This window comes from Hemitrygon akajei, chromosome 13, assembly GCF_048418815.1.
Source record: "Hemitrygon akajei chromosome 13, sHemAka1.3, whole genome shotgun sequence".
Classification (NCBI taxonomy): domain Eukaryota; kingdom Metazoa; phylum Chordata; class Chondrichthyes; order Myliobatiformes; family Dasyatidae; genus Hemitrygon; species Hemitrygon akajei.
Genome location: NC_133136.1, coordinates 81,068,078 through 81,080,087, shown reverse-complemented (window position 1 = coordinate 81,080,087; position 12,010 = coordinate 81,068,078). Strand labels below are relative to the sequence as shown.

The following is a 12,010-nucleotide window of genomic DNA, read 5'->3' as shown; positions in this document are numbered from 1 at the left end:
CAATTTGCCTTTGAAGAATAAATGCAATATTTGACTAGTAAAATCAGTGAAAGCAACATTAACAAGGTGGACAATTTCCCTAATACTCAAAGGAATTTGATGATATTTCCTTGCCATACTGGTGAAACTGATTTTTAAAAGTTATTCAGGTGTCAAATTACATTGAATCACTGTTCCACTGCACAAAGGGAAATACTGCAGTGCCAAATCTCTGTATGCTGCCTTTTGCTAGAATTGCAAAACTGAAAAGAGTGGACAACCAGAGCCTTTGTCCCAGGCAGAAGTGGCTAATATGAGAAGGCATAATTTTAAAGGGATTGGAGGAAAATAGAGGAGATGTCAGAGGCAGGTTTTCTACAGAGAGAGGTAGCTACATGGGACAGAGTGCCAAATACATTAGGGACAGTTAAGAGACTCTTAGATAGACACATGGATGAAAAGAAATTGAGGGCTATATGAAAGGAAAACATTGGATTAATCTTGGAGTAAGTTAAAAGATTGGCATACCCTCGGCTGATGTACCTGTACCATGCTGTACTGATCTATGGAAATTGGCTGATTGTCTTGTTGAAGGTTTATCATTGAAGGTTTAAATCTGTTTAAAATAAATAGCAACATACTTTAATGGAAAATTTTGTTGCCAACTTTGTAGAGGACAATGTTCATCTAAACAAACTGCTGGGCACTTTAGGCAGATGGAACTAGGTGGAGAAGGAGAGAGGGTGAGGGAATGGAAAAGATGAATAAAGTGGATAGGTAAATGGGTCAGAGGCAGATGGGACAAGGTTGGAGTGGAGGATGATTTAGGTAACATCCTCTACCCCTCCCAATCTGGTTCCAACCAGCCATTATCCCTTCCTTACCCATTTTTACCTATCACCTCCCAGCTTCTGTCTCAACAGACACCACTTCTCCCACCTGGCCCCATCTGCTCATCATTCTCTCCCCTCATATGGGGGTTTCGCTTCCCAGTCTGTCTCACACTTCTCCCTCACTTTTATTTGCTGGTTATCTTCCTTCTGTCATGATGTAAGATCTTGAGCCAAAATGCTGACCATTCTTTTGCCTCTACTGATGTTGCTTGACCTGCTGAGTTCCTCAAGCAGTTTTTTATAATAGTTTAGTTTTGGAATATTTCCAGAATTACCAAAAACATCTTTCAACTAAACATCCAGTGAGTTGTCTTAATTTGACTGTAACTGGAGGGGATGCAAAAAGAAAATATTACTACAGTGCCTCTTTATCAGAAGTTAGATAATGCATGTGTAACCCCAATCTCTTCCATATTTTCTCCATAATAGCTCCATCCTTGAATATCCTCTACATGGGGACAGAGATTCCCACATATGGAGTTTCTTTCACCGTGGTTTATCAACCATGAGGGAACCAGGCAAGCCTGGTGAAATGAGGGGACTGTTCATCTGAGCACTGATGCCTGTGGCTTATCCCCATCTTCTAAATTTTTGATTTTTTTTCTAAAAAAAATACATTCTAATATTTAAAGTATTTTGAACTAATTTGAAGATCAGAAGATATAGTATAGTTGGCTGTGAAAGTTTTGTGGTGAGCCTTGTTTTGCTTTCTTCCTCCCATGTGAGAATATTAGGTTTCTCAAAAGCCTGCCACTGTTTGAGGCTTCAATCCTTTGGATCAGGAGAGTGGTTTTACAAAAATGAGTCCTTGAAAGGCAAGTCTGTACTTCCACATAGATCAGTGCGACTTTTGTTCTTTCCCACTTAATTTAAATTATCTAACTTTGAGCAGCCTAGACTGGAAATAACAAATGTTAGGTTTTAGACAGAAGAAAATAGAGAGGGATGATTTGCATTGCAATGGGAAAATAGGCAACTCTAACGATGAGTATTTAAAGGGAATTAAGGATGAGTGATAGATTAGGGGGACAACACTTTTGGTAAGGTTTGGATAGCTATCTACTGCTACAAATTGTGGGATTAAGCAGTGAGGGGAAAAATCAAAGGTTAAAAATATATAATGAAGACATAAATGTGCAAACAATAGCAGTGACTGGAAATGGGGGGGCTGCAAGAATAGTGAATGTTACCAACAGCTTTGGTTCGAAACTGCAGCAGGGAGAAGGAGCTCTGTTTTAGGCATGATATAATTGCTGTGGATATTCCTACTGACATGGCACAGGGGAAAGAAGTAACCCACCTTTTGAACCTACTTCTACATTCTTTGGTAGAAATACACCTTCAATTGTGTCTGCTAACGTAGTCGAAATATGGTCATTATACTCCACTACTACACTGCACAATCAATGCAGGCACAGAAAGAAAATCAGCTCCTTGGTTACTAAGGTTTATCAGCCTGCCCTGAAACCTTTGCTTATATCCAAGATTTAAAATTCTTTGGTTGACTGAGTGTCAGGAAGACAACCATATTATTTCAACTAACATTTGTGTGAAGGTTTTCCATCAAGTATGACCCCCAAATGTGTTCAAATTTACTATGCCCCTTATTCTGGGCTCCCCCACCTGATCACCCTTTTTGGGTCAAAAAAGGAAAAAAGAAATTAATTTTTTAAATGGTGCAAAGATAGAAGTATGGAGGACCAAACATAGTTGGAGATATATACAATTAAATTATCATGGCCAGGTATCCAAATAATTAAAAAAGCTAATAGGATGCTGATACATAAATACAAATATTTATAATTAGGGGAATGGAATATAAAGGGGTTAAAACAGATGATATAACCTTACCAAACCTGGTTACATCACACCTGAAGTACTTTGCGCAGGTCTGGGCACATCATTCAAGGAAGGATATAATGGACTTGTAGTGCAAACAGAGTACATTTATCAACATGACATGTGGTCTCCAAGGGTGAAATCACAAGGGAAGAATATTCAGTGATTGTATCCCCTAGGGTGTAGTAGGTTCAGAAGCAAAGCGATTAAAGTTTTGAGGATAATAAAGGGTACAAATGGGGGAGAAAGACATTTCAACCGCTTGGTAGTCTGGGACTAGGAAACATGGTTTAAAAATTAAACCCAGGTCCTTTGAGAGAGAAATGAGGGAACACTTCTATGTGCAGAGTAGTATAAATTCAGAATTCCCTTCTGCAAACATCAATTCATGTTCACCCAAAAATTTATTTTAAATATAACTAGAAGGTGCCAGAAACTGCAGATGTGGTGACAAAATCTTGAATGCAGTCAAGCTGAGTGAGCTGCAAGTTGATGCTTCTATCTTAAGTAGAGATATTCAAAGTGGAACTGACTGTGGTACTTCTGAGGATGGTCATTTAGCAATCACGTGCCCTGGGCGTAAAATCACATCCTTCTTCAAGAAGAGGGGCCTTAAAGAGCCAGATTATTTATCAGTGTAAATCATGTTCAGCATTTACCTGCTGACGTGCGTTAGCACACTGACTGGAGGACACAGATAAACTCTTGTGCAGCTTAACCTGCCTTGGATCCATCTATAGATTCCATGCTTCAAGCACCTCAGAGAGGGGAATTCCCATTTGGGAAACCTTTAGGTAATGGTACTGGGAAGGGGACAAAAATAAAACACCAAATAATTGGCACAAAGGCTTAAGAATAATGCTATGGACAAAGAAAACCAATACTGTAAAAAGATTGAATTACCATTGAAGATTTTTGATGTTTCATTGTACATATGACAAATAAAGCTAATCACTCTCTCTCTCCCTCTCTTTAGATATACTGAAATAGCAGTAGATATCCTAGCAATAAATCCTGGCAGACTGATTTCATATCAACATTTAGTCAAAGATCCCACCAGTTTCACATGGAAACTTCAAATGAAGCTAATTATCTTCTCGTAGATACCTAATTATTTTCTGGTAAGATATACCTATTTTTCTGCAATTACTTGCTAAGGTTAATGCAGCTACGGTGAGTAGATATTAGAAGAAAATTACCTCTAGCTAAGAATTTAGTCACCACATTGGGGAGAGATTTCCAGTGATTACCACAATCACAGGCATTTGCAACAGTGATGTGAATTAAGATGCAGGGCATGCTCCTGAGAGAAAATACTAGAAACAAGAGGTGCCCACCACCATCAAATATAGTCACCTGTGTAGAAATAGAAGGAGAATGAACCAGCAAGAAGTGCATGTGGAGTCCATTTCTTCTTAATTTGTAAAATGCTCAGAGCAAAACTACATCAATGTTGTTAAATTTCTGGGGACAAAGGAAAGGGCTTACTTTGTCTCCTCATAATGCTTGTCTGGACTTAGATGGGGAAGGTATGCATAAAGGCAACAAAAGGAAGGAAATTAGCCAGAACCCCTTACCTTCACCATCTAATTCCTACCAGTGGTAAATGTTTGGCAATCAATGAGGCACAAAGAGCAACTTCAGTGCTGTTTTCAGATGCTAGTGTCCATCCAGTGGCCCATAATACCATTTTCATTTTGACTAGTAACACACACAAAATGCTGGAGGAACTCAGCAGGGCAGGCAGCATCTATGGAAAAGAGTATACAGTCGATGTTTCGGGCCGAGACCCTTTAGCAAGACCGGAGAGAGAGAAAAAAGCTTCGACTGCCTGGCCTGCAAGGTTCCTCCAGCATTTTGTGTGTATTACTTGGATTTCCAGCATCTACAGATTTTCTCATTTTTTTTGGGACTAGTTTTGGAGGTCAAGAATAGGTAAAATCTGCTCCAAAATCTTTGCTATTTCAAGAACACTTTCTAGTGTAATTTATCTTTTCAATCAATTTATATATGGTCATATTTTATTATGCAGACCAATTATCAAAAATGAAATCACCATTTATGATGAGCAATTCATAATGAATTGTAACGTACAGCAGGTCCACATAAACTCACTCATTTAATGCAATGTTAAAACAATATTAATCTGAACACAACAAAAAAAAACAAATAATTGACTCCATTAAAAGTGCAATACAAACGAAGGTGTTGTTAATTGTAATCATTCTTTCAACAGATACTTTTTATAAAAATCATACTCTATACAATTTAATAATCTGGACTACATTATTGTAGGATATTAGAACTACAAATGCAGTGCATGAAAAGAGTTTAAGTAAATGCTGAATTTATTGTTAAACAATTGTGATTTCCTCCACCCATTTATGCATACTTCTTGTAAGTTCCATATTCAATGCACTCAGCCTTGCGCTCAATGTCAGTATGACCAATGAATTGATTGTAGACTTCAGGAAGGGGAAATCAAGAGAAAACACAGCAATTCTCATAAAGTGGTCAGCAATGGAAATAGTGAGCAGCTTCAAGTTCCTAGTTGTGAACATCTCTTGAAAATTATCCTGGACCCAACATTTTGATGTAACAATGAAGAAGGAACACCAGCAGCTGTAATTCATAAGGAGTTTGAAGATATTTGGTATGTCACCAAACAGTAGCAAATTTCTACAGATAAACTGTGGCGAGCATTCCAACTGGTTGCATTACCAGCTGGTATGGAGGAGCCAAGTCACTGGATCAGAAAAAACTGCAGAGGGTTGTAAACTCAACCAGCTCCATTATGGGCACAAGCATTCCCACCATCAAGGACATTTTCAAAAGGAGATGCCTCAAGAAGGCAGCATCCATCATGAAGGACCCTCACTAACCAGGACATGGCCTCTTCTCATTATTACCATCAGGGTGCAGGTACACGAGCCTAAAGGCACACACTCAACATTTTCCCCCTCCACCATCAGATTTCTGAATGGTCCATGAATCTATAAATATTACCTCAGTATTTTGCTCTCTCTTTGCCTGTTTGATTTTGCTATATTCCTATGGTACCTTATAGTAATTTTTATGTATTGCACTGCACTACTGACACAATGCAACAAATTTCACAACGTACGTCAGTGATAATATATGTACTTCAGAATCTCTTCGCTTGTAAGTTGATGACTTACCTTTACTTGTCTATCAAATGAAGATAAGCAGGCTGAAACTCAAATTTGATTCTGAAAATTATTTTTTTCCCTGTTATTTCTCAAATGAACTAAACATTTACTGATCTTACCCTGAGGTAGTTGAGGGTGAAATTAGTCAGCCCCATACGAGTGATGTTTTTGGACAATTGTTCCAGCACTTGAGGGTCTTGTGCCTGAAAAAAATATAAAGTTAGAAAATAACATATCTGATAGAATAAAAACAAGTTTGGAACTGTTCAGAGAAATTCTTCTCTGCAAAGATAAGAAACTAATTCTGAAGAGGTATCTAATAGAATTCCGTTATTCTCAAAGACAAATTGTGAAGCTTCTAATAATTTTATGAATTACATGAATCTTGTGAACTATAATGTTCATTGACTCACAATGAATTTACCACACTTCCTTCAACACTGGGGAAAATGATATCAAATGGATTTGTAAACAGTAGACTTTTATGATCACCTTGAGGTATGTTTAAGGAGCCAGATAAATTACTTATGAATTCACTTGAATGGTGGTAATTGAAGAGTAAAGCTTTTACAGATAGAAGTTGTTGACTTCATAATGTGCTGACATTTTCAATCCATTATGAGATTGTTCTGAAGTGACAAAAAGCCAAAAGGTTGCCTGATCAAGAATAATGGATATGTTTCATTCCAATGTGAGCACAAAGCCTACAGTTAATAGAAATATCCAACTTTTACTTCATAGAATTCTAAAATTAGTTAGCTTTGTAAGATAACCTTGAAATTGCTTTCAAAGATAAAATGCCATTGCTGCTTCAGATTTAGGAAAAAATATTTAGCCTTTGCACATCACCTCTTGTAGGAAATTACAGACCACTTAAATGAAAATCCGATTTGGGTTATTTCCGTCAAATACAATTCTAACAGATTTTCAATTTAGTTTCTTAAAGGTTGCAAATATTAACAATGTTTTCCCAGTAAGAGTCCAAACAACTGGGTAAATTCCATGTTAGTTAATCCTGATAACCACACTGTTGAGAGAATCTAAGCATGATTTTATGCTTATAATCTTTTCTTTCTCAATCTTTTTTATTAAGTTTCGAGTTGATAAACATAACAATGATAGTGACACGAAGAGATCCGGATTACATTAATAACGGTTAATGTATACAGACATAGACTCCCAGTAACATGTGTAATTTAAGCCTCCCGATCTCTTAATAACTGAATATGAAAAAGATTTAAAAATTTTATTTAAAAAAGTTCCCCTAAACTAAAAAAAAAGCTAAAACAAAACAAAACAAAAGCTGGGCTGCCATGTTTCATCGGCTAAAATCATTATTTGTCATTAACTCCGCTCCCCTATACACAACCAAAAAGTTATTCAGATTCAGATTCAGTTTATTGTCATTTAGAAACCACAAATGCAATGCAGTTAAAAAATCAGACAATGTTCCCCCAGAATGATATCACAAAAGCATATCACAAAACAGACTACACCAGAAAATCCACATAATGTTTGGCAATCCCCAATCCAGAGTCCGGAGAGGCTGCTGCGTATTAATATTGCACTACCGTCTAGCGCATTCCCCAGAAAGGAGCTCCAAATCCACCAGATAAAAACAAGACCACAAACTAAAGCTACAAGACCTACACAAAACCACATAATTACAACATATAGTTACAACAGTGCAAACAATAGCATAATCGATAAAAAACAGACTATAGGCACAGTAAAAATAGTCCAAGATGTTAAAGGACTGTAAGTTCAAAAGAAATCACCACAGTTTCCACAAATCCTCAGGGTCCCGACAGACTCACCATCCCATGCTGGCGGCAGAAGGGAGTACCCCTACTATGGACTTCCAAGGCGCCACCCAACTCAGCCTCGCAGACGCAGCACACACTGAAAGAGAACTGAGTCCATCAAAAGGACTCCAAATCCGTCGAACCTCCGAGCCGACGACCATCCCCTCCGGCACAGCACCATCCTCTGCCAAGCATATTAAGACGGCCCCACCAACGGCCATCGGAAACGTGACCCCGAGGACTGGGGGCCTGTTCTTCCCAGCAGAGTCCCAGACCTCACAGCAGCAGCAACAACTAAGAAGGTCTTCCTGGAATTTTGGAATTATTGAGAAGGATTTGGAAAAGGTCAGCTTACATCATATGAAAATGTTGAATAAATGGTCTCCAGGTTTCTTCAAATTTAACCGAAGGGTCAATAGCATCACTCCTAATTTTTTCTAAGTTTAAACACGTTATAGTTTGGGAAAATCATTGAAATGTAGTAGTGGGATTAGAATCTTTCCATTTAAATAAAATGGATCTTCTGGCTATTAATGTAACAAATACAATCAAACAGCAAGCTGAAGGAGATAAATGACTAGAGTCTATCACTGGTAATCCAAAAATTGTAGTAATAGGATGAGGTTGTAAATCAATATGCAAAACTACTGAAATAATATCAAAAATGTCTTTCCAATATTTTTCTGAAAGAGGACAAGACCAGAACATAAGTGTCAAGGAAGCTACCTCAGAATTACATCTGTCACAGATAGGATTTATATGGCAATAAAAACAAGCTAACTCATCCTTGGACATATGGGCCCTATGAACCACCTCAAATTGTATTAAAGCATGTCCAGCACACATTGAAGAAGTGTTAACTAGTTGGAGAACTTTCTCCCATTTCTCTATAGATAAAGATACCTTAAGTTCTCATTCCCATTCATTCTTAATTTTATCATATGTACTTAGACATATTTTTGTAATCAGGTCATAAATAATTGCAATTAAGTTCTTCTGATAGGGGTTTAAACCTAATTTTTTTCTGTAATTTCAGTTTGATGTGGTATTGGAAAAGTAGGTAAAATAACATTCAAAAAGTTTCTAATCTGTAAATATCTAAAAAAATGTGATCTAGGCAAATTATATTTATTAGACAATTGTTCAAAAGACATGAGACAGTTATCCATGAATAAATCATGAAAACATGTTATTCCCTTCATTTTTCAGAAAAGAAAAGCTTGATCAGTTCTGGATGGTTGGAAGAAAAAATTGGATATAATAGGACTTGATAGGATAAATTTATTCAATCCAAAAAATTTACAAAATTGAAACCATATTCGTATTGTATGTTTAGTTATTGGATTAGTCGTTTGTTTATTCAGTTTAGTAAGTGCAAAGTAAAGCAAGGCCCCTAAGATAGAAGCCAATGAAAACCCCTGTAGACTGGCACTCAAGGTTCACCCATCGTGGACATTGAATTTCATCCAAATCTTGTGTCCAGAATGTCTTATAATCTGTTTATTATTTTCCAGGCCTTTTATTTTCTGAACAAATCACTCTGCTTTGGTCTGACTTCAGTTATGTTCTGTTTCCTCTTAATGCAGACACAGTTTTTTTAAGTGAACTGACATTGCCGAACAATTGACTGCCTGTTATAAAGCATATCATAAGCACGACTCCTCCCCTGGCTCCAACTCAATGGCTGACAGAGTTGTCACAGACTCAATAACTTAGCAACTGAAGTAGTTGAAAAGGTGTGTTAGAATGGCACTGCAGAAAGCAGTGAGTACCGGTAGTTTGTGGGATGTAGAGTTTGGAGTGGTGCTGGCAAATCTTGCTGTTGGTTTCCTTCCAAGCAGCAAAGCGTGCCATGAAGACATAGCAGTCAGCGTGACACTATGGTGGCACGGGGCGTTTTGGAGTTCAGACTTCAATTCCAGAGCCATTCTGTAAGGAGTCTCTGAATGTCCTCCTCGTGGAAAGCGCGAATTTTCCCCAGGTGCTCCGGTTTCCTCCCACAGTCCAAAGGTGTACAGTGTAGGTTAATTAGTCATTGAATGTTGTCCCATAATTAGGTTAGGGTGAATTGGGTTGAGGGGTTGCTGTGACGGAGTGGCTCAAAGGGCCTACTCCATGCTGCATGGCCAAATAAATAAATAATACTCTGCTTAGAATAGGTCCTCCCCACAAGCACTGTAGGTGACTATATTGTGACAGACAGTGAAGATAATGGAGGGAATAAGTAGGAGTATTTTGAGAATTAGAGGAAGAGGAAGCACTGGCTGGGTGAGAGTAGGTGAATGCAGAGACTGGAGAGTCAGTTGGAAGAGTGATCTTCAGGACATCAGAAGAGTTGGAAAATTTTTCTCAAGAAGAACACTTAAGGAATACACCTGCCAAGAAAACGGTCATGTTGGACTCACGACTGTGGGCCTAGCGAGGTCTCTCATAAAATGCACCATAGGTAATCTGCAACCCTTTAGTTAAGGCCTGTTTCAAAATGCAAGCCGCAACCAGTTTACAAACTTACAAGTCTCATTGAGGAAATACAATTTTCTTCCCAGTTACATCAAAGCAAGCATTATAAGGAGACATAATTAGACAACAGAGTGAGGCATAGCCATGTACCTTACATTGTAATGCTAACAGATTTTTAACAAAATTCTGTCACGTAACATACAAAGCTGTTCTGCTACGTAATGGAGTTTTAGGCATTTTTCTTAAACTGGAAATTACAAACTTGTGCAGATTATAATCACCGGTTAAAGCTTGTTTTAACATTCATTCCAATTTCTGCTAACGCTGATGTGAACAATTTGGTTCAGAGTTAAAAGTAAATTTATTATCAATGTACACATATGTTATCATACACAATCCTGAGAATTATTTTCTGGCAGAAATTCATTGTACATACAAGAAACACAATAGAATCAATGAAAGACCACCCTTAACAGGACAAACAATCAATGTACAAAAGGCAACAGTGCGAAAACAAAGAGAAAAAAAAATAAATAATAATAATAAATATCAAGAACATGAGATGAAGTGTCCTTGAAAGTGAGTCCATAGGTAGTGAGAACTGTTCAGTGATGGGGCAAGTAAAGTTATCCCCTCTGGTTCAAGAGCCCGATGGCTGAGGGGTAATTACTGTTCCTGAATCTGGTGGTGTGAGTCCTGAGGTATCTGTACTTTCTCCCTGATGGCACCAGTGAGAAGAGAGCATGGCACAGAAGGTGCAGATCCTTGATGAAGGATGATGCTTTTCTGTGTTACGAATGTGGAGCAACTCTGAGAGGCCAAAGGGTGCAAAGTCACCCCCTCCTTTTTGAGAATCGCAAGATTGCTATTATTTCGGGTCTGAGACCCAGGAAATGAGAGAGATACACATCATGTCAATAATGAGAGAGCGAGATGCAGGATCACAGCAAAGGCAGCTGCCATAGACAACGCAGAATACACAAGGTAGGGGAATGCCTCCTAACAAAGCGGAACGGAACCATTGATTACTGCTATTGTCTCTTGGAGAAGGAATTGTGTATTGAGTACTGTACTATTCATTGAAACCCCTCAGGGACAACCAGAGTGGTCTGGTTGAGGGATTGCATCATCCCAACCTGATTTGACATCTGAGACCCCGTGAGTGAGGATAAAAGGAGGGTCTGGGGAACACCCCTTAGACACACCAGGAGAAACGCTAGAAATCCAGTGACAGCGTTTTATAGCGAAGCCGGTGAGAGTTTGTGTGTGTCCTCCCTTGCCTGGGTGGCGGGCTCATCACGGAAGAACGGTTTAGCTAAAGGAGAGGTCACACTTGAACGGCCACACCAACGAGACACCGACGGATCGAAATCATAAAGGAAGGTTGGCAAAACACTTAGCCATTCTCCTATCTTTCTCTCTCTCTCTCTTTCTCTCTCCACAATTGCAACACAGCGACAAACAAACGACGGAAGCCTGTGGGAACTGAAGCGAACTTTATATTTCCATTGGACAATTCGTTATCCCCTAGACAACGATAGAGCTTGTTTCTTATTGATTATTATTATACCCGCATTTTTAGGTTTAGTGTTGACGACGTATATTATCTGTATATTTGCATTGATATTATTTTTGTGTATTTTTACTAATAAATACTGTTAAAAATAGTATCATCAGGCTTCAATGGACGTCTCTATCTTTGCTGGTAAGTAACCCAGTTAAGGGGTTCGTAACAACTTGGGGCCTCGTCTCGAGATTTGATACCAAATTGGAGGGCCAGTAAATCGGGCTTTTAAGTCCAAACTTGGATCTGGTTGCACAGGTAACCAGACGGGAAACCAGCAAAGATGGACGTAGACGAATT

At 38.4% G+C, this 12,010-nt stretch overlaps 1 protein-coding gene across 13 annotated transcripts in view; it reads right to left on the bottom strand.

Annotated features, from left to right (window-relative positions):
- ldb2a (LIM domain binding 2a) overlaps nt 1–12,010 on the bottom strand; it is a 508,992-nt gene that overhangs the window by 68,261 nt on the left and 428,721 nt on the right. For all 13 annotated transcript variants that reach the window (XM_073064965.1, XM_073064964.1, XM_073064961.1 and 10 more), the window contains one exon: nt 6,001–6,084. In XM_073064965.1, the coding sequence (XP_072921066.1) occupies nt 6,001–6,084 (84 nt within the window). The remainder of the gene's footprint in view (nt 1–6,000; nt 6,085–12,010) is intronic.